Source organism: Onychostruthus taczanowskii, unplaced genomic scaffold (genome assembly GCF_017590055.1).
Source record: "Onychostruthus taczanowskii isolate IOZ18803 unplaced genomic scaffold, ASM1759005v1 scaffold1, whole genome shotgun sequence".
Lineage (NCBI taxonomy): Eukaryota > Metazoa > Chordata > Aves > Passeriformes > Passeridae > Onychostruthus > Onychostruthus taczanowskii.
In genome coordinates this window covers 33,776,719-33,799,961 of record NW_024496525.1, presented here as the reverse complement: position 1 = coordinate 33,799,961, position 23,243 = coordinate 33,776,719, and the positions used below count along the sequence as shown (strand labels likewise).

The 23,243-nt window shown below is 41.4% G+C and overlaps 1 protein-coding gene across 1 annotated transcript in view; it reads left to right on the top strand.

Moving 5' to 3' along the window:
* Window positions 1-23,243, top strand: part of BRF1 (BRF1 RNA polymerase III transcription initiation factor subunit) — a 172,434-nt gene that overhangs the window by 91,088 nt on the left and 58,103 nt on the right. The window contains exons 8-11 of the mRNA XM_041420749.1: window positions 7,129-7,255; window positions 8,223-8,262; window positions 8,352-8,444; window positions 9,130-9,408. Of these exons, the coding sequence (XP_041276683.1) occupies window positions 7,129-7,255; window positions 8,223-8,262; window positions 8,352-8,444; window positions 9,130-9,408 (539 nt within the window). The remainder of the gene's footprint in view (window positions 1-7,128; window positions 7,256-8,222; window positions 8,263-8,351; window positions 8,445-9,129; window positions 9,409-23,243) is intronic.

Genomic DNA, 23,243 nt, shown 5'->3' with positions numbered 1-23,243 from the left:
AGTCAAATTGTTATTTTCTATGTAATCATCCGTGGAGGTAGCAGAAATTGACTTTTAATAAACCCAGTCCTTCTATTTAGTTCAGTCCTCACATTTGTACCTGTGTTCAGTGCACCTGTCTTCACCTCTGTCTTTTTAACCTTTAAATACTTGGCCCCTTCATCTTTTTATTCACCTCTTGCATGCTTTCTCTGTGTTCTACATTTTGTGTTATCTTCAGTAAGAATAATTCTTGTGATACTTGTCCATTGTGCATTATCTAATAGTGTGCAGTCCTTATGCCTGTTTGAAGATTTTAGGCACTTCTTCCATAGAATTTAAAAAAAAAAATCAGCTTATCTTTCTTAACATTTGCATTTTGCTGCTTTGACTTGCTCACTTTATCTTTAAATTGAACTGGTTTTTGCATAAAAAATACTTCTTCTCAGTTCCATAAAGTACTATCTGCTAAAAAACTTATTTGTGATGAACTTCAGAAGCAGCAAAGCTTCATTTAGAAGAAATTGGAACGAAAGGCCGGAATGGGTTTAAATCACTTGTTTTTGGGGTGAATGTTTGTTTCTCACAGCCTCATAGTGTTTTGGGAAGGAAGACAAGACTGGTTATGAAGGAGCTTCATTTACCAGTTGTAGATGCTGCAGGGACTTTCATAAATGGGGTCCTTTGCTTATATCCTGGGGACCTTGTTACAGCTCTTTCAATGACTGAGGTGGTACTTTTCTAAAAAATTAACGATTTATGCATAGAGATAAATGTCCTGAATGCACTGCCTACAGTTTTTGTTTTATTTTTTTTTTTAATTTCTGTAATCTGTGGCTGGCATAAACCTTGTGTCTGTCTCAAGCTGGACAGACGCCTGAGAGAGCAGGCAAAGAGAGGAGCCCTACGTGAGTCAGGGTGAGAAGGGAAGGTAACAGGGACATGGGTAGCTGTGAGGTGACTGTGAGGTTGTTATTCAAAACACCAAAGCCCTGTCAAGGCCAGAACTGAAGGGAAAGGTTGTGTAGGAGTCAGTGTTGGGCTGTGATCCAAGTACAGCCATGTTAAAATTCTGTGGAGGGTATCCAGTGAATCAGGGAGAGCTGGCCACCTGAGGGGTTTGAGCACGGAGGGGCTGAGGATGCTCAGAATGTCACAGTCTTGTAAGGGCTCTTGCTTGAAGTGTGATGTGGAGAGAAGCGTTTAGAACGCCAGGAAATTTATTTCATGTAAAAGACCTGGTGGTGGTGTCTGCTCTGATCTGAGCTCAGCAGCTGAGCAGCTCCTTTGCTGGCTGCCATAAGCTAAATTGAGAAATGTCTCATGTCTCCAGTTCAATCAATTCAAGTGGCTTACAGATGATTTCAGAAACCTTTCTAGTATGGTGAGTAAAATACAACTTGATCCATGTGGGCTGATATTGCATACCTTTGTAAGTTGGATGGTCTGGTTTAATAAAAAAAAGGTTTTATTTCTGAGGAATTCAATTTCACAGGCAATGTTCCTTTTTATAAATCCAGCTTCTATACAGTAGCAAGCTAATACATTAATTAGATTCCTAATATATTTTAGTACGTCATACTTAAAGATATAATTTCAAAATTATTTGGTGACTCTTACTTTTGAAACAATCAGTAACTTGTTTGCACTAACTGAGGCTTAGATCTTGTAAATAGTTTTCCTATGTTTGATTTATCTCATCTGAGTGGCTGTTGAGAAATTAAGCAGCTCTATTTTTCTTTTCCAGGAGATCATAGACTGCTTTTGACAGACCACAGCAGAGCAACCATGCTAATGAAGCAGAATTTTAAGGAATGCTAAGACATTTTGTTTCATTAGAATTGTGTGAGCATTTCAATCAGAGGGGAGAAAAGAGGAAAAATTTTCAGGTGGTTTAGACTGACAGAATTCTGGGATGGCCAGGGAGGTGCTGGTGGGATTATCCAGGTGCTGATAGTAGATCACAAATCTTAATGCAAGTTAACTCTGTGTGTAAGCATTTGTAGAATGAGGGCTTTAAAATTTATGCTAATGAATTTGTGACAGTTTCAAATCTCTGTTGATGTGAGCAAGTAACAGGAATGAATTCTAAAGGGTGCTTTATGTAGTACAATCTTTAGAGGTACCTGTTCTTAATACCTAGAGAAACATCAGAGAGTTGCCACAAATGAGCCCAACAAATTATCAGTGACCTATTCATTGGAAGTAAATGACTGTGTGTATGCTCTTCGTCCACTGCAAAAAGAGGTGATGTGTATTAATGTTGGAAGTTGTGTAAAGGGAGAATATTTCTCTTTAACAGTTGCATTTGGTCGGGAACAGACAGAATAATTTAGCACAGCTCAGGTGATAAGTTTGTAAGTTGTAAAACCACAGCAACTGGATCACCTCTGATTTTGTCCTTACCTTTGCTAATGAGATACTCATTTATACAGGCTTAAAAACTCCTTTTATATTACTGCAAATACATGTAAAATTATATATATGTACAATGTTTACATATCAGATTACACTTCTATTTATTTACTTACTGGTGCCTGCTGGAGAACTCTTCGTTATGTCATCATGTAGGAAGCATTTAATAGCTATTTCAGATATATGTTCTATATTAAGTATCACTTTTAGTGTATGTGTTTACATACTCCCATAAATAGTTCATTTGTAAACATTGTATGGCTTGGAAAAAAATAAGGAGAGAAGGATGATGCAACAGACTGTTAGACTTGTAGTACAGACATAGTGATGGTTTGAACACCAGTGTGAATTCTGAGCTTCTCTGCTGTGAGTGCGCAGGTTTGGAGTGGCAGGAAGCACTGATGAGGGTTAAATTAAAACAGTGGGGATGTTCTGCAATACTCTGGTTCTTCACTAAGACACTAAAGTATATCCCTTACTTTTCCAGAGTCTGGAATTGTCTGAGGTGTCAGATCAGCTGATCTATTCCTAGAATGTTTGTAGTTGGTATAACAGTTAAGATTATGTAGATATCATGGAAGTTATTACTTATGGTTTTAATTTTATTGTTAATTTGGGAAAACTCAGGGGAGTTTAGTTGCTAGCACCAGTTTATCTTGCAATAAAGGTTCTTTCTCGTATATTTCTGCTAACAGTGTGGCAAATTCAGTTTATTATTTTTCTAATCCATCGATAAAATAAGTACATTAAAAAGACCTCTCATAACAGGTAGCTTAAAGGCTGATGGCTCAGGCTAAACCCCACATTCCCTCTTTAACAAAACAACTCTCTCTGCTGTTGTAATTTGTTTGCCCTTCTGTATGGAGATACCTCTGCTCGTGCTGCATGCTTTCTAGAGCTCAATGCTGATTGTGCATAGGCAGAAGGACACCATGGCTGTTCCTGAATGGTCTCTGCTTAGAAGTCCCTCCTGGGCTTTGAACTTGGGCTCCTGAAGGATTTGTGAGTTGGAGTCCAGAAGTCCTTGTTCTTTTGTGTTCTTTGTTGCACCCCACTGCTGCAGAATCTCAATTAAACACTAAACCCGAGCCCTTAGCTGCACACACGAGTCTGTTTTCTCTGTCACTGCAGACTGGATTCAGGAGTCTCCACTGGAGGGTATCCCTGGAACAGAACAAAGTAAAAAGGATATTGCATGTAACTTCAAAATGATTGACCCATTTTCCCATACTGGGAGTTAAATTAAGTGTGAATAGAATCGGTTTACTGGTTTGTGCACAAAAGTGCTTTATCAGAAGCAGAGGTGTGGTTTTGTCTGTAAATGGATGAAACAACAACTGTGGAAATTTTTCTTTTTAAAAATGGTTGGGGTTAGAGGCAGATGACACCAGGCTGTGGAAAAACTGTTCTCCCAAAGGAATTTTATTGAAAGAGTTTGCTGTGAGAAACTGTAAGAGGACGGTTTATACTGGAAGTTGAATCTTAGCCTGAGCTTTAGTGGTTGCCTCTGCTTTGACTATAAATAGAAAATCCTTGTCTGCCAAATTTCAATTTTTAAAGCCTTTTTGAATTTATGCCAAGGAAATAATATTTTAATTTGTATATCTGTTTATTTTCCCTCTGTCTGTGCATAACTTAAAGTGGCAAGTCTTACTGGATTTTTTTTTAGGTTAGCAAAAGTGAAAAATGAACTTGGATAACTTTTTTATGTGGGACTTAAAAAATAGCCTGTAGCTATTTTTTTTTCATGAAGCCACTCCCTTGCCCCTGAAATTATTGTGTTTATAATTAAGGTTGTGTCAGTTTTTCTTAACTGCCAAACTAATGTTGCTTTGTTTCATGTGGTGCAGACTGCTGCAGCATCAGTTTGTTGCCTTGGTGGCATGTGTCCAAACAGTGGATAAAATTAAAGAATGTTTAAAAATATGTAGACAGGATATCAGCCAATGTAAAATGTTGAGGCAGGCAAATGGTTGACAAACACAGGTATTTATTTATATCAAGTTAAAGGAGAAAATGTTGAGTGTGCAGCTCGCTCTCCCACTGAGATGATGCTCAAGCTGGGATCCTGACTATCAGGGATGGTTCCTCATTTTAGGAGAAGGGTTAGAGCCTTGGGGGCAGGACTTGAGAGAAGTGAAAAAAAACCATTCTGCTCTAAATTCGCATCACCACCAGCCTGTGCTTAAACTGTGATGCTGGCAGCCCTCCCCCTGGGGTGGTCTTGGATCCCCCTGCTTGGCTTGGATCAGGGCTGAGGAAAGGAGGGAGGGCAGGGGCATGGGACTGGTGGCCTGGTCAGATGGTTGAACTGTGCTGTGCTGGGTTTGAGCTCCTTGGCAGTAAACATGATGTAGCTCTGCCTTGTCCTAGTGCAGCCACACTGAAGGTGTTGGGAGAGACCCATCCTGCCTTGTGATGGGAGCTCGGGCTTGGGCTGGAGCTTGTGCTAGCTCACCCCAGGGCTGACATCTGATGGGTGCAGGGTACGTGACCTGAGTCAGGTGACACTGTGGGCCGGAGAGGGACAGACAGAGCCTGAGCTGTCTGCAGGGCTTAGGTGCTGACACCAGGCATGGTCATCTTGTCCCCAGCCTGGCTTCATGGGTTTTGCTCCTGGTGTTTTCCTGGCTGCTCAGCATGCCCAGAGGTGGTGCTGCTTTGGTGGGGCCCTGGCAGCTCATCTCAGACTCAGAGCAAGCGTTGGATAAATAAACTGTGTGTTTTTGCCAAAGTGCACCTTGGCTTTTAACACTGGGAGGAGAGTAATATTTCAATAAGGTGAGGCTGGCTGGGAGGAAGAGTCTTGCTGAAGTGGGGCTGCCTGTGAATACATGGTTCATTCGTGGAGAAACGGATGGCTGTTCTTTAATTATTGTGACTGGGAAGAGCCATGCTCCTCAAATGATACATGGGTTTGGCATTAAGTGAATCCTGAATTTAAATAATAATAATAATAATAGTGCCCTAGCCAGGTTTTCCCTCTAATCTGATAGATGTGGCTCCCTCCTGGAAGGTGGGTAGCGCATGCTGGAAGCCCGTTAGCGCCAAGAAAGATTTCTAGTCTTTTAATTAAAAGCTGGGTGCTGCTGCTGCCAACAGCATCCTCCTCTCCTTTCCAATTTGATCTGAAAGAGAGGAGGAGGGAGCTGGTCCCTGGTACTCTGAGGGAAGGGTTTGGGCTGTCAGTCACTCTTAAGTACATCGCTAATTTGGGGCTTTGTGGAGATGCTTGAATTCCAAAAGCAAGTCTAGTTTTCAGAGGCTTTCTTCTCCTCAGCAGCACTAACTCTGGCATAGCCATGCATGGGCTTAGTGTGCTGCTTGCTTTGGAGCCACAGAGAGGTGCCTGGCTCTCTCTGTGCATTTCATGGCATGAGATGCTGCCTCTCTCCTCTGGCCCCTGCTGCAGGAGTGGGATGTTTCCAGGCAAAGTGTCCTGCAGTTGCAGCCTGCCTACACTCCTGTCTTTTCTTGCTCCTCAATTTGTAAAGGAAGAAACACAGAGACTGATGAGGATATAGTAGGAGAGTGTGGCTCTGTGCTTCTGGCTTTGACCCTGGTGTTGGCTAGAAACTGAATTTCTGTCCTAGAGAAAATTCCCTCTTCAGAGAAACTTTTATTGCAACCAGAGCTAGAGGAGAGAACTGAGGAGAAAACAACAACTGTTTTTAGGGGGAGAGAAATGCAGAAAGGTCCTGTGCTGAGAGCACTGAATCACCATTTTTAGTTCCCTAGCTTTGCAGATGGAAGCTGTTGTCAGCTCTACTTCCTCTGAAAGATGGGAATATTCCAGTGAAGCAGCTGCAGACCCATCATTGCCATTTTCCCATGGAAAATGTTGATATTATTAAAAGGGCACTTTCTGTCAGAGAAGCATTCTGCCAGACGTTTCCTGACCTGGCTTTGTACTTAACCTTTTGTCTCATTTTCTCCATCTGTAAAATGGATGTGCTTATTCTCAGCCACCTGTATAAAATGCTGGTATTTGTGGATTAAGTTATGACCACGTGGTCTTATTTAAGATTGAATTCCTGTGAAAGACTCATCTGCTTTCATGGCAATTCCCCGTGGAGCCAGTCTGATCTCTCACACAGGTAGGAACTTTAAAAATGCAAACATTAAACAATTCCAAAATTTATTATTGTCAAATTACGTTCATCCATCTATTTAATCAGTGTGATGTGCAAATGATCAATTTATTTTACCACTGCTTCTGTGTGTCTTGGGAAGATTATTTCTCGTCCCTCTTCCAGCCTGCTGAAGAGATGTTACTTTAACGTTTGCTTTGTGTAAATTAATCATGATGACATATCAGCAAGATTTTTGAGCAAACTCCTAAACCAGGATGGCAGATATTTTATTTGGTGAATCCGTTTTGTTGTTGCTGTTGATAACAAAAGCAAGGAGAGGGGAGGAATGAGTGTTTCTTGTCTTAGTTTTGTCTATACTTAATTGACTGTAGGGGCTGCAGTATTTCTGTTTAGTCTTTGTTCATCAAAAAAAAAGTATGTTACATACTCTAATAAATCAAAAGCTAATTTGGGATATGAAAAGATACTTTCTTTGCAGCAGATGAAACAATTAGTAGCAGTTCAGTTTTAATGTAGTCTATGTTTGAGCCAGAGCTGCTAAGGATGACCTGTTTATTCCACAGCTTGGCAGTTTGCACATTTTGTTACTTTCAGAGGAGTTCTTATGGATGTTTTGGTCATGTGCTGTTTGCTTTGGTAGGTTGACAGAGTTTCAAGATACACCAACCAGTCAGCTGACCATAGATGAGTTTATGAAGATTGACTTGGAGGAAGAATGTGATCCTCCTTCGTTTACAGCTGGCCAAAAAAAATTGAAGATACAGCAGGTAAATTCTGAATTGGATGCTCTCTGTGGTTCTTTCCTCTCTCCTCCCTCTGTGCGTTCCCTTTTGAATTTAGTTAATGCTAAATCCTAACTGACCAGCCCTTGGTAAGATTTAGTACATTTATTTTGAGGTTCTTGAGAGAGGGATGAGCATTAGTGCATATGGTACCCATTAACTAAAGATATTTTTTGGTTTATTGGCAAAGGAATAGCTTCCCAATTAAAAATTTCATGGGATTAGAAACCTTGCACTGTTTTTAAGGTGATACCTGTGGTTAGGAGAAGTGCCATTACAGAGAACTTTTTAAAAATAGATATGAAAACAATAACCCATTTACTTTAATGGGACTGCTGGTGGTTTTGTGTGGTACAACACCCACTTCCACAGAGATTAGTTCTCATGTGGCTTAATTGTTTTACAAATCGTGAACTAAAGCTGGCAGCAGAGGAGAAGATTTTACTGCTGTCATAGTCAATTCTTATATTATTGGTTTGTTAGGGTTTTTGCTTGCTGTAACTGTGCTGTCATTTAAGGTCTGTAAGGGTGTTAGTGATGTTCTCAAGAGCCAGCCAGGTGCTGTAGGTCAGAGCTTCACTCTGCCATCACCAGTGTGCTCTGTCTGGTGTGGGCACTCCAGTCTCAGCACTGTCCTTGCACTTCTCACATCTACAGGCACAGTCACAGGATCTGACTGCTGGAGAATGCGGCCTTTATTTACAGCTTGCCAGACTGGAGGCTCTTTTTGAAGTATAAAAATGGGGAAGATTACATTTTGAAATTGGTCAAGTGTTTTGAGACCTGTCTGTCATGCCTGTCTGACATTACAAAGTAATTTTAGTGGTGATTCAAAACTTGCTTATGCTTTTGAAATACCCAGTTGTTCTCTGTCTCTATGTACAGCTCACAGTTTACAATTGTGCGTATTTTTTTAGTAATTTCATGTTTATTTTGTTTATTGTCATTTCAGCTTGAAAAGGCATTATCAAAAAAGCTGGAGGATTTTGAAGGTATGAGTTGTGTTTAGTGTAACATATCACTCATTTCTTCAGTATTACATCAATGATTGCTGAGTTTTATTTTTATTTCAACACCACAGGAGAAATATCGAGCTACCAAGATGAAATAGAGAGTGAATTAGAAAACAGTAGACCGAAAGTAAAAGGCGTATTTGCAAATTTCACTAAAGATGGTAAGTCTATAAAGTCTTATGACTCCTTAAATAGTGTTGAGCACAGATCTGGCAGTCCGGAGTGTATGAACGTTATGGTGATAAATGTGATCATATATATACTTGCATAGTACAAGATCTCTTGCGTTGGGGTTCTCTCTGCCAAATAGGTGGTTCATAAATCAGTCCTCAAAACAACCACATTGTTCATTTCAGGGATAGTTCATTAATGATTTCAGTTGTTTTTCTTTCCTGGTGCAGTATAAACTTGGCACTGGCACCTGAGAATGTTTCTTTTTATCACTGAAAGTGCAGTGGACCAGTATTTAGACCCTTCTGTCGCCAAATTCCCCAGTTGACTTCCCATATGGAAGGGCTTTGTGCAGGTTTAACTGGCTATTTTTAATTTGTAATTATACCAGGAAATAGCCGACTTCTCTCACAAAGCCCTTTTACCTAATATGATAAGATGATGCTTCTATTTTAAATGGTGACTGTAGTCACAAAAATGCATTTTAATAGTCAAGGTAATGAATTTGAAGAGCATCTGGAAACTCCATGTCTTCATACACTGAAGTAAAATATTGTGTATTTCTTTTACAGATTTCCTCTAAAGATTTTTATTCTTGAAATGAGCGCCTCTCTGTTTATTTAGTTTCTGTAACAGATGGTATGCAATGATCTGTTGGGTCTTTTCCCCTTACAGATTCTATAGAAGATAATGCCTCTAGCATTCTCGGAGAGGAGGAGGCAGAAGATGAGGAACTAGAAGCAGCTGCTAATCACTTAAACAAGGACTTTTATGATGAACTTAATGAGAAGGATAGAGGTAAAAGAAATGAAGATGGGGAATGCAGAAATGGAAGTGAAACTCTTGTAAGACCCCCTGCACTGGAATCCTTGCTTGGCCCACTGCCCACCGCTGCTAGTCTTGGCATAACAGAGTCCATCAGAGAGTGCATATCCACAAAGGACCAAGAGCCTGGTGAGTAGGAGTGCAGCTCAGAGCAGAGACTGGACACAGGCAGCCAGCTGTGGGTTTGTTGTGTCATTTCCATGTATCTTGTTGGGTACTGTGGTAGCAATTCCGTGAATTGCTGAGACGTCGGAGTGCAGGAGCTGCGAGGCTGGATGGGGCCAGTGGTCTTGGTTGTTGATGTGGTTGTTGACATCTGCTCTTCTGGAAGCTGCAGGAAAATCTGGGGTGTGTAATTATCTTCTGAATCCTGAGAATGTGTATCTCTTGGTTAAGCTGGTAGTTGATTTGCAGTCATATGATAGCTGATGGGCATATTTCAAGCCATGCACTCTCAATTAGGAAATTGGAGGAAGCAGGTTCCTGTAAATATGACTGGAAATTAAAACCCAAGTATGAGAATCTTAGATCAAGGCAGACTTTCTCAGGAGACATTTTACTGGAGTCAAACATGATGCAGTCTGTCTCTGATTGAGAATCTCTGCAAATGGCAAACATTTAAAATGTTTGAAAGAGGAAATAACTGGTGTTGTGCTTTTTTCTTTGATATGAACTTCAGTGTGTATTGTGCTGGTTTTGCTCCCTTTTTCTTAAAACCTACTGATCTGTTTGCATCATACAGCACTGTATAGCACAGTGGGAGCAGGACTGATCAACTAAAGAAGCCAGTTTTGCCAGAGCCAGTATTGAAAACAGTCAGTCATCCAGGCAGGTTTGTTTGCTTTTTCGTACACGTGCTTGAACTTTGTGGAGATGGCTTTTTTTTTTAATTCCTTTTCCGTCTTAATGACTCTGAAAACAACATATCTAAAGGGCATTTTATTCTTTATCACAGTTAATTTCTCCATCATAAGACACACCCATCTGAATCTGTTGTGTCAGCTTACTTGGAGGTCTGTGCAGAGAACATTTTGTTATCCAAACTGTTGTGATGCTGATTTCTGTTCAACAGTAGATGAACTGAGCGCATTCAGATTCTTACTACGTTAGTGTTCAGTCTCCAGAAACATAGCAGGATGATTGCGCATTTTTATTTTGTACAAACAAATTAATATAGAAACAGTTGAGTGGCTTTGGTTTTGTTTTAATTACGTTGAAGAAAACGGATGGCTCATGGCTTGTCTTTCTCCTGGAAATCAGCGGTTCATGTCGCAGGGAGGTCAGCCATGGCTCGAAGCTGTTGTTGTCTGGGTGGCCAGTGACCTGTAAAAAGGAGTTCCCAGTGATGGACATTTCTCAGCTGGCATTGCTATTGACCATTTTAATGGGCAGGCTGAGGACTGAGTGTAAGATGAAGCTAAGCTGGTGTAGCCAGGGAGGTTCCTCTGAGTTGGGCTTCAGGCAGGTGGGCAGGAGAGTGCAGGGCTGCTCATGCCACGGCTTGTCTGCCTTTGCTGTTTGTTTTCTTGCAAAAGTGGAGGATGTGCCAAATGAACTGAATTTCGAAACCAAGCAGGTTTCAGTGTGTTCACTCTCCTCTCCTGCATCTGTGAAATCATTGCAGGTGTTTGAACAAGTACTTATTTTCTTAACGTGCTATGAAGCACATATGCAAAATTACTGTTTTGTTTTCGTTTTGGTTATAGATCCTGCCCCAATCTTTGTTGGATTTGGAGTTTTTCTTTGGGTGGTGAGGAGGGTGAAGTTTTGAAGAAGTTTTGGGTGGATTTCTTTGTTGTTTTGTTTCATTTTGTTTTTGTGACTCTCCTAATTTATTTTAATAATTTAAAACTTGTGTGTTAAGTCCAATTCAGTTTGGTTATGCCTGTACTGCAGGGTAGTCAATCTGGGTACAGTTCCCAGTCTCCAGGCCCTTGCCATGCAGTGCCTGTGTGGTGTGGGTGCATCCCAGTGATGTGTGCATCATCCCCCTGAGGACCTGGTTTCCTTTGGGAAGTCGTCTGTGCTCAGGAGCAGTAATGGAACCTTGTGTTTTGGGTGAGTGGGAACTGGGTCCAGCAGACAGGTTGGGAGGTACACCTGGCTTGCAGTTGGCTTGTTATTATGTAGAATAAAGAAAAGCTCTTGTTAAGATGCCTCACATTGGTTACCTTTGTGTCATAGCTCTGAACCTGATGAAAACCAGTGCAGATGATTCTGGCGCCTCAGGCAATGTTGTTGAGTTCTGCCTCATAGTGCTGGGAAGTCTGAGAAGGTAGTATTTTTTTCTGTCAGACCAACTGGTACATTAGACATTTTCCAGGTTTGTGGGCCCTTTCTCAGGCCTGAAAAAGAAATGACAGTTTTCAAAACCAAATACAGGATGAGAGCAGTTGCTCAGAGATTGCACAGTTATAGATTGTCTTTGAAACAAAAGTAGTTGGTAAGTGTGGAGGGAGGAGGAAAAGCTCACAAAATTTCCTGCACTTATCCTGTGTATTTGAATTTGGTTTAGTGCAGTTTATGTTGTGAATTGAAGCTGGCCACAGCTTTGCTGTGGTAGTTCATGCTCCAAGATCTAAGTCCACTGGAGGAGGGAGAGTGCTGTCATAACACTGAATCCTGAAGGTGATGTTTTGGTCCTTCTCCACAGCTGTGTCAGTTGTAAATCAGGAACCTTTCCTTCCCTTAGCCCTCTCCAGCCCTGAGTCTTCTCTCACTGAGTGGGTCAAGCTGGGCTGGAGACCTTATGGAGATGATTTTGTATCTCCTGCTGGTCTCCCAATGTTGGATGGATGAATCATGTCCAGCCAGTTCAGCAGTTGGAAGCAGCATGCCTGGTGCTGCACGTGAGGATGCCCAGCAAACTCTTGTGGTGATGTGCTGCAGACAGAGCAGCTGGCTCCTAAATAGGAGCTCAGCAAACAGGTGCAGCATTTGCGATATTTGGCCTCCTTAAGTGCAGGGTATCTCTCCTCCTCACTGTAATGATCTCTCTTCCTCAAAAAACCTCTGCTACAGGTACCTTCTACAAAGTCTTTTCATTTGGCTTTGGCATGTGGTAATTCAGTTTATAATTGCCTACATCAGCTGCTTTGGGAAATCTTCCACCTTTGTGCTACAGTGGCAGCAGCAGCAGGTTTCTCACAAACTGCTTATGTGGATAAGACTTAGGTGCAGAGCTGAAATATTAGGAAAAAGTAAGTGTATTTTTGCTCCACTTACAATTGGTATTTGTGCAGTGTGAGCTTGTCTGTATGAATGTTTTATGAAAAGCACAGTATTTTAACAAATTTGCATGACAAAGACAGCATGTAAGGTACCGGGTTAATGAGTCTGAGGCAGTAAAGTGCTTAGAATAAACAGTGCATTTGACTGTTTTTTCCTACAAAATGTATTAATTTGCAGAGATTTTAAGCTGAAAACTATTACTGTCTTATTATTCATAATTAAAGTTCTTTATGGTGAGATGTCAGTTTCAGAGATGAAGACCAGGTACATCAGTCTGTCCATTTTCCTGGCCATGCAGCATCCCAGCATCCTCTCCACACTCAATATGCTCTTTCTGATTCTCAGTTCCTCCAAAAAAAGTGCACCATTTCTTTTAGGAGACTATCACAGTCAATATAATGGAGTTTGTTCTCAAGAAATAACATCCTTTGGTGTGAAATTTCTCTCTGCAATTTATTTTATGTCTTTTTTATACCATTCAAATATTTTATCGTCTTCCTTGGTGTTTCTGTCATTTTGCTGTTTGCTGGCTGTCACCTTGTCCTTCCCACACTGGGCTGTACACTGCCAGTTCATCTCTTGCCACACAAAGAAAAAGTGGGGAAGGTCTGATAATAGCAGAGATAAAGGTAAAATACAGGGTGTAAATTACTGAATGACTTTGTATAACTTCCCCTTCATAATCTAGGTAAGGTTTGAGACCTGATTTATGTTTTGTTTTGAGTCAAAATTCACATGCAGTCATGCAGGGCAGTAATTTCAAGTAATGTGTGTTGGTGGGTGGTAACGTGCTCCTGCACATCCCCATGAAAGCAAGCGGCTTTAGCAGTGAGCAATCACCGTGCAAGTACCATCTTGTGCCTGCTCAGGCACCCTGCACTCACTCCTGCTTCACAGAGAATACATGGGAATTCTTCACAATTAGCAGTTTGCTCATTTATTGCTCCTCGTGTCTACGCCCCCATTAGTGCTGCAAGCATGGTCTGGCAGGGGCTGAGGTTGGAGGATATTGCCATTGATTTCCGTGGGTGTTAAAGACCCCGCGCAGGCAGTGCTCATTGATCGTGGTCCTTGTCCTGTGTACCAGCACTGTTCAGCTTCTTACTCAAGGAGGATGGGAAAAATGGCCAAAGGTCTGATATAAGGTGGGGATGGGCTCATCCTCCTGGGTCTTACTCTTGTTTTCTGCATTTCATCCCCTGCAGCTGCCAGCTCCTAGCTCGTACTTCATCCTGGCCTTGGGGTTTCACCAGTCCTTCTGTGAGCAGATTCAGCTCCCTTACCCAGCAAGAAGAACACATGTGTGTTCTATCCTCCTCCTTTTTTTGACAGCAGCAGATGACCAGTGCCAGCAGCACTGTGGGCAGGGGAGATGGCAGAAATGTGACATTTCTGGCAGGGTCTGAGCTGCCATGGAAGGATGCTTGAGGGTCTGCAGGCATGTGCCAAGGAGAGTTGTTGACCCCACCTGGGATCCCAGCATGGATTGCAGGATGGTGAGCAGCAGGCTCACTGCTGGTGCTGTTGTTGCTCCATCAGTGTTGGATCCCTCTTTGTATTAATTTCTTCTTCCAGCATCCTTTCTTCCTCAGATTTTGTCCGAACACATCAGTGCCAACTGTTTGGAAATATATAAATGTATATGTTACATTCAAAAGATTGTTCAGTTGTTTCAATTGTTCAATCTTGAGAACAGATGTGTTAGGGGAGGCTTGTCACCATGTTCCAATATTTAAAGGGTGTGTACAGAGAGTATGGAGATTCATTTTGTGCAAGGAGTCATATGGAAAAGACAAGGGGTAATGGGTGAGATTTTGATTGGGCAGAAGTGAAAATTTTTTCATGGTGAGATCATCCTTTAATCTCCCCAGGGAAGTGATGGATATTCCAAAATAGGACACTGATAAGAGTTGCTTGGACAGAGTGCTGGCCCATCTTGTGTTGACTATGAAAAGTTGGCCCAGATGATCCTTAATATCTCTTCCAACCTGTTATTCTTTGATTCTATGATATAATCAGTAGAGAGAACATTAGGAAGCCCTGCTGCAAATAATTGCTGCATACATGAGAAATATAAAGCTGCTGAGTTAGTGCTAATTGTGTTACATACTGAAGGGACACTTGGTCATCAGTGCAAGCGTGCGTGTCCCCATCCTGATTGCTCTTCTGGCCTCTGGCTTCAGCACCCCCGTTGCTTCAGTGGTTTTATGCCCCACCTGTGGAAATGAGCCCTGTGCATGACCTGCTTGGTGCCACCTTCCTTGTGCACAGCCTTCCAAGTACTTTGGGGGTTTGATCTTTGTCTCCGTGTGCCGTTTGCTTGCTGGAAAATATTTTCTGTGGCAGGACGAGCTCTTTCCTAATTCCAAGATCTAAACAGTAAAAACCTTGGTACAAGCTGATCTTTCTCATCTGGCCTCTGTGCCTGTGCTTGGCAGTCTTGATAAGCTGTGTCCCTGATTGAGCCTTCATTACGCCGTTAATGAGATGTGAAGAGCTTGCTGCAGCCAGCACGGTAATACAAGACCACCAGCTGCTTTGAGTGCAGTTTTTTGATACCTGGAGTCTTGGGTGTGAATTACAGATGACAGGATTTTCTTACTTGGCTATGTATGTCACTCACACACAAGTACTGCGTGTGCATGTCTCACTCCAGAATCTATGTGCGTGCTTTTTCATGCAGGATCTTTGCATTTCATTAAGGGATAGGAATGCCATAAATTCATTCCATATTCATGCCTTGAGTAACTAGAAAGGTTAAGGGATGAAAACTAATCATAGAGTTTGGCTGAAGGATTTTTAAACAAATTTAGAGAGGGGTTTTGGAGAGAGACCTGCAGTTTGTTAGAGCCATCAAGGGGATAAATTTGAGTGAAAGCATAAGCTGAATCATGTGAATACATTTTTATAGCATTTGTGGCTGTTTTAGGAATTTTCCAAAGGATTGGGTTGTCAATACAGACACTCCCTACAGGAAAATTTGTGTCATTTTTGTCAGAAGTCTTGGTCAAAAAGAAGTGCCCCAGAGTAATGGGTGCTGGGGTCAGGAAAAGATACTGGAAATTTGAAGAAGACCCATCTGTTAAACATTACTTGGCAATGTTGCCTGTGAATAAAGGCCCTTAGCACCTGGCTGAACAGCCTGGCTGTCCTGTTATCCCCCTCCTACCCCAACTGTTTTTAAGGAGAGTTCCTTTTCTTTCCTTTTCTTTCCTTTTCTTTCCTTTTCTTTCCTTTTCTTTCCTTTTCTTTCCTTTTCTTTCCTTTTCTTTCCTTTTCTTTCCTTTTCTTTCCTTTTCTTTCCTTTTCTTTCCTTTTCTTTCCTTTTCTTTCCTTTTCTTTCCTTTTCTTTCCTTTTCTTTCCTTTTCTTTCCTTTTCTTTCCTTTTCTTTCCTTTTCTTTCCTTTTCTTTCCTTTTCTTTCCTTTTCTTTCCTTTTCTTTCCTTTTCTTTCCTTTTCTTTCCTTTTCTTTCCTTTTCTTTCCTTTTCTTTCCTTTTCTTTCCTTTTCTTTTCTTTTCTTTTCTTTTCTTTCCTTCCTCCCTTCTTTCCTTCCTTCCTCCCTTCTCTTTCTTTCCTTCCTTCTTTCCCTTTCTCTTTCTTTGACTCTTTCTCTTTCCTTCTTCCTTGCCTTCCCGTTTTTTGGTTTGATAAAATTCTGGTCTGGAATGGGGAATGTTAAAATCCTGAAAGATTTTCCAGGCTTGGATTTTTTTTTTTTTTTGTTTTTGCCTGCTGTGTTGTGACTGCAATGTCTTTTCTGTCTTGAATTTCTCTAATAAAAGCATGGTGGAAAATGAGCTTTATTTTCAGTTTGAGTAGCATAAAAGCCTTGCATTGCTCTTTGATGAGTCTAGCCAGCCTCTCAAGGCCTCATCCTCCCTTGCTTGAGGGAAAAAAGGGCAAAAAGCTGCTTTTTCCTCTGGCTGCTTCAGCTGACTGCTGGCCACGGGCTCTTTGGAGAAGGAGGTGGCAGCAGGGCTGTGTCTCTGGCTTGGAGAGGTTGGACATGTGGAAAAGGGGCTCTGTGGTGTCATTCTGTGTGAGATAATTGACATGTGTGTGCTGTGGCACTCATCCTGCTTTCTAGTGGAGCAAGGAGAGCAGCCAGCCCCAGCAGGTTTTTTATCCATTGTTTTCCATTGTGTTGATGGGAAGTCCAGGACTGCTGTCACCTGCTCTGGGCTTAGGATTAAGGATGACAAAGCTAGGCAAGCAGGGAGGAGAAGCTAAGTTGGGGCTTTAGAAATGGACTTTTTTTCTGTGCCTAAATAACAGAACTGCATAAACAGTTGTTCCCCAAATACTAAGGGAGGGTTGTGTCCTGTGATTGACTTACATGCCAGCATTTGTAGGTGCCAGTCTAAGGTTTTCCTTCTGTTGGGGTTTTTTTTTCAAGATTCTGTCCTCTCTGCACTCCCAGGCATCTGAAAAGATGCTGGTTCTTTGCATGGGATATCCTTTCAGGGGCATTTATAATTTCTCCTGTCTTTCTGGGGGTCATTTCTCAAGGAATCTGTGGAAGTGTAACCATCTAAAGAATCACTATACTGCTCTTAAACCTTGGCTAAAATAGAATCATGGAGTTACAGAATGGTTTGGGTTGGAGAGGACCTTTAAAGGTCACCTAGTCTAAGCCCCCTGCAGTGAGCAGGGACATCTTCAACAAGATCAGGTTGCTCAGAGTCCCATCCACCCTGACCTTGGATGCTTCCAGGCATGGGACATCCACCACCCTTTCCAGGGCAACCTGTTCCAGTATTTTACCACCCTCAGCCCCATAGACTGCAGATTAAAACAAGACTGGGGAGGTGATGTTTGGTGGTGATGACTCAGACACCTACAGGCACTCGGAAAACCTGGCTAAAAGAACTCCCTGCTGGTATAAGAATTATTTGATCCTTTTCTGCACCTGCCAGAGCTGGAGCCCAGTAATGCTCCCAGTTATTTTGGTGGGTGGCCCCTTTGCAGAAGAAACAGACATTCCTGCCCTGCCCTTCTGCCAAAAAGGAAGAAATGTCATCAAAAAACTCAAGTGATAACCAAAATTTTTCTTTAAAGAGCTGTGGAAAGTAGAACGTATGGAGGCTACAGAAAGGACAGTAAGTTTGCAGGAAAAGCTGACTGCTGAGGGGGATGTTATCCAAGCAATCCATCACAGTATCTGAAATGTCAGGAGTGGAGGCCTGGGTTCAGTTCAGGGAGTCTCCATGGTCCCAGTTGTTATTGAGAATAAAGACTTATTAACCCAGGTCAAGGAGCCACAAAACGTGGCCTTGGAAGAGGGAAACACAGCACCGGGAGATTTGCAAGGCTTAGCTACTTTGGGTTTAACACTGTGGGTGATAAATCTGTGTGCAGTGCTGTGGTGGATCCCAACCACTTGGGTTTGTCTGAAAAAGCTAAAATAATCCTCCATTTAGTGCTTTATTTTCTCGTGGTACAGGTTCAGCTGGTAAAGGCGGTACCTGGAAACTGAAAATCCACCCAAGTAAGCCCTTTAAATGGAGTGCTGTTTCTGCAAGGTTTTAATGGTTTTGTGCAGTAGTTGTGTTGTTTTGCTTTTGTTCGGTAGCTTTGAATTTAGTTTGAAAAACTAATTCTTATATCCTCTTAAGGATTAACTTCATCACACCCCTAAACACTTCATCTGTTTTGTTTGTTGGTCTTAAATCTGTGGGACTGTCACAGCAGGCAGGATGTATGGGCTGGACTGTGACTTGTGTAGATGACCCTTGTAATTAGGGATTTCAGCTGTGGCACTGTGGACTCAGGATGAAAACAGCCCTGAGTTTAGCCTTGTATAATTGTAGTTTGACATTTTTAGTTTGCTAAATGCTTTTGTAACTGAAAGGGATTTATTATCCAATAGGAAGAATATTAATGTTGACACTGTTGGCAATTAAAAGCAATCCTGGAAACCGAATTTTACTTCTCCTGATTGCTTTTGAAATAATTTGTTTTTCAATGTTACTTTAGGATTGGTTCATTTATTAGGTCTTTTTTCCTTGTGTGACAATGAGATAATTGCTATTTATTTTTTATCCTGCAAGCAATTATAATCAAAGCAGCCAAATATAGAGTCTGCTTTGACCTGGAATCAGAGTGACCTGTCAACATGAGGCTACTGTAGTCTTCAGCTTTTCAATTTAATTTTATTTCATAGACACTCACTAGAATGCATTTAGCAGGGCTGAAAAAATTCTGGGTAGAGTTTTGGGTGTTCATTAATTACAGTGGTGCAGAGCCAAAGAAGTGGGCAGATAAGAACAACTTTGGGTTGGTTATTAATAGCAAAAATTGTGATCTTTTATCTCGGGTTGGGTGGACTGTGTTGGACCAATGTCCCAAGTGGTCAGAGGAGGAGATGCTGGCAGCCTGCCAAGGGAGGGGTAGCTGCAAATTAAGGGAAAATTGCAAACAATTGTCCCTAGGGAGTTTCTGCAGCCAAGTTTTGCTGAAAGGAAGCAGAAGATACTTTATTTTTGAACTAAGCAGTTTTAAGGTAAAGCTCAGCTCTCATATTGAAACACACATGAACACATAAGAATGTAGAAGTTGTTTTCTGTTATGAAAGACCTGGACATCTACAACTGTGTAGCAGGAATAAGGGAATGAATATGAAATAAGAGTGAGTAAATAATGCTGTTAAGTAGTACCTGGAAAGAAATTTGGAGCAAGGAACGGGGCTCTTGAGACAGGTATAAGCACAGAAGCCAGAAGTAAACAGCTGTGCAGGGGACAGAAGGGTACCATTTTTCAGCAAATTCACTACTTACATGCCAGGTTTGATTTAGTTATGGTGGGGAAGCCACTGTGTGCTCACAGATGGGAAGGAAGTAAGATAGTGCTCTGTGACCAAATCCTTAGCACTAGCATGGGATCAGGGCAAAAGGCTGATTTGGGGAGTTGTGCTTAATGGTTCTTAATAATTTCTGGCTAAAAGTGAAAAATGCAAATCCACACTACCATCAAAGTCACATATTGAGATGCAGCAGCATCTTGTCAACATGAAATGATGTCCCTGGTGTCAGTATTATATTTTGGCAGTGGTTTCTATTAAATAAAACACACTTCAGTGAGAAGTTGCTTTTCCATGAAGTCTCTCTTCTCACTTTAACCCAGAGTTTTCTGCACATCATGGGAGCACTTCTTTTGTGTCTCATGGCTTGGTAGCTGCTGCAAGACTATCTCAAAGCTCCTGTCCCAAGTTCTTTCCCTGTTTTATACTGCACTGTTTGGATTTGGCCTCCAGTCTAAGAGCAGATTTGTTGAGATGTTGTGGGTGCTGTTGGTTGAGCTTAAGAAGTTCCTTGCCTCACTGGCTCATCCCCCTCCTATCTCCTGGCATCAGTGTGGTTGCCTCCCTCACCAGGTCTGTCAAAAATGCCACAGGTTTTGCAGGCTTTTTTAATGGCAAGGTTATTTAGATGGATGTGTGTTAGGGAATGACACCTTGGCAGGTGCAGTGGAAGGTGGGGGGGCAGCAGAAGGAAAGGGAACAGGGCTGAGTTGGGGGGGAAGGAACCAGCTCCCCCAGCTCAGCTGGGGCTGCAGGAGCATTCCAGAGCATGTCTTTGCAGCAGCAAGGAACATGTCTTTTGGAGGCTGAGAGTGGCATTTGTGCTTGTGCTGAGGTTCCAGTGCTGGAAAAATTTTACAATCCATCAGTGATTTGGAATTGACAATTTCAGGCATGCTCTTGCCCAAGGTCACTTTACATGCAGGGTCATTTTAGAGAGTAAGGTTGTTTCTCAGAAGTTCAGCTCCTGAAATGCAACATTTAGAAATCTTGGAGCAATGGAGAAGTTTGGTTTAACAGGTGGGGAGGGAATTAAAAAAGGTACGCCAAATTCTCCTGAAAAAGCCTCCTTTTAAATTCAAAGTTTATTTTGCTTTATTTTGACTTTTAGAAAACCTGCATGAAACTTCCTTGCCTTTGAAAGCTTGATAGAAATTCTTGAAGTACTTTGACTGAAACAGAAAATTTAATAGTGAGGCATTTTGAACACCGAACGATTGTGGGCAGGTAATTTAAACAGGTACTAATATGAAACAGTGTTGTACTTGAAAGTCTACAACTGGTGTACACACATAAATGGGGGAAATATCACTGGGAGCAATAAAATCTAGGGATGCTTCATACTTCTTTCATTGCAAACAATTTTTATGGTATGGCCTGTAAAGCAATTGAAATGCAGAGAGCTGGCACATCACTAGATTGATAATTCTTCTTGCTTCTTACAGCTTATTCTCAGTACAGATGTCCCCAATTCTTTCTTTCTATCACATTAAAGTTTCTTCTCTGCTTCAATTTCATGCCTGCCTCAAACGTAGCATTTTTCAAAATTGTCCCTTCAATTTATTTTTTTTCCTCTTTACAAGTTTATATCAGATGAAACCTAACTGCTAGTTTCTATCCCAAGGTTTACACTTAAATTTTTAACAAGCTAGTTTTTAAGATTGGTCTTCCTTGAGAGAGCACTTGACTGATCCATCAATAATTATGTAGTAATAAAGCAACTGTGTAAAAATGGCACCTTCGTGCTGAACAGATTGGTTTGCAGAGCCACTGACAAAGATGAATGTTTATTACAATTTACTACTTTTGGTTCTGCAGATGCAATAGAGCTATTTTATTTTTGGCTTAAGTGTCACGAAAAGTAATTTCCAATTGTGGAATCTTTATGATAATAAGGATGTATAACTAGGAGAGCTCAGACTAACTTTCAGATACCAGCATGAGTTTGCAATGCTGGTAATTTAGGGAAAAAAAATCAACAGAACATTTTTTACTTCATTTTGTTGCTGAAAAATTTTTTTAAGCAATCACTTGGACAGAACTCACAGTATCATGTAGTTACTCTTCTGAATTAATTGCTGTAATATTAATTGTTGATTCTTTAAAAATTGTCAAGTTTCCTCATTTTCTTTGCTGCATCCAAAGATATCTAATGCTGATTTTACTACTATGTGAAGGAAAAATGTAACATCTAAAATTAACCGTTTTTTTGTTTTTTTTTTTTTTTTTTTTTTAAGTGCCAGCACAATTAAGGCTGTGATTTAGATGACTTGTATTTTTCAAATCTGTCCTCTCCTTTTGGGTAAAATGCAGAACAACGTATTCTCTAAGTTTTTATGGCCAGTAAATGCATCATTTCAGTCAGCCAAGCTGGTTGATTGCAGTGTCACTGCGGTGATGAAATTGTCCCTTGGTGGCAGCTGAGAAACACCTTGAGAATTAAACTGCAGTGGATGCAGATGTTGGGATCCGTGCCTCTGCAGCCTCCGGGTGCTCCTGTGCTGGATTTCCCGGGTGATGCCAGGGCACCAAGATCCTGGCACAGCCCCACTGGTGCCTGTCAGTGGGGCCAGAGCTGTAAGGTGCTGTCATCGACCTGCAAACCTCTTCTGGCCACAGGCCAGAATTCCTGGGATCCTTCCCTTTGCTGCCTGAAACAGTGACTTGGCCTGATGTTGGGTCTGTTCTCCCGGGCTGGAGGGAGGGGTGCAGGTGGTCCTGCTCCAAAAGGCAAAGCTCCAGCTTCACCCCCTCGGTCCCTGGTTTGAGCTGTTCCACAGAGCAGTTTGCTGCCACAGCCCTCAAGCCTTTGTGGCAACTTGTGGCTACGTCAGCAAACGCTTTCAACCCAGGTCATTCATTTCAGTTGGCAGTTGCTGACAGAAATGTTCCTTTGCTTGGCTTTATTTTAGCATTTAATGATTTTTATGTTGGTTTTGATGGTGTGAAGGGAATTACATGGGAGCATTTTGTCTGGACTTTAGTATTCTTTGCTTTATCTCGCTAGCAAGATTTAAAATCTTACTCCTTCAGGAGACAGGGCTTTTGTCTGTGTATCTTGCAAGCTCTTCCCTCACCGGTCCCTTCTGTCAGCTCATTATCCTGGGCTTATTTCACTGCAGAGTTTGTGATGCTAAAGTTTGCTGTGGAAAGAATTTACCTAGTTAAAACTAGCATAAGGAACAATTCATCTATTCTTACCTAAAGAAATAAAAGAAATAATATATAAATAAATGTCTATTCCATAGAAGAGGATGGTAGATCTGAATTTGAAATCATGATCTGGTGGGATTTTGTAATGAAATAGTAAAATATTATCCAGAACTTATTTTCAGAAGACAACTCTGGTTTCCTTAACTCAAAATAAACTTTCCTGATTTCACAGAGATGAGTATTACTTGTGGTGCTGAATGTGTTTAAATGAACTCATACAAGAAAAGAACATCAGCCTCTCCCAGTGGGCTGTGGGCATGTATTCATGTTCCTGAAAATGGGTGCTGTAATACTGTGTATTATGGAGGACCTGGATTGAGCTCTGCAGAAAGTATCATTATTCAGTTAATTAAAGAACAACTCTGATATTATGCCATATGCTGTACAGTAAAATACATGGCTGCATGGCAGAAAGAGCCATGAGTCCTTCCAGACTGAGACATGATTTGTTACTTTCTGCCTCTGCAACACTGTGTTAAGTAGAGGCCTAATAGATTTAAATAAAGAATTAATTACATGTGGATGTGGGACGTGTCTTTTCCAGTAAGCACTTTGAAATGCTTACTGGGTTTTTGAGACTTAGTAAAATCTTTCCAAAGTCTTTGCTTTGCTGTGCAACTAATCAACATTCAAGCAGGGTCCTTTGTGTGCCTGTAACCTGGAGAGGATGGCCAGACTGAGGAGAAACTGTAATCAGGAATGCAGAACTTAGCTAAAATG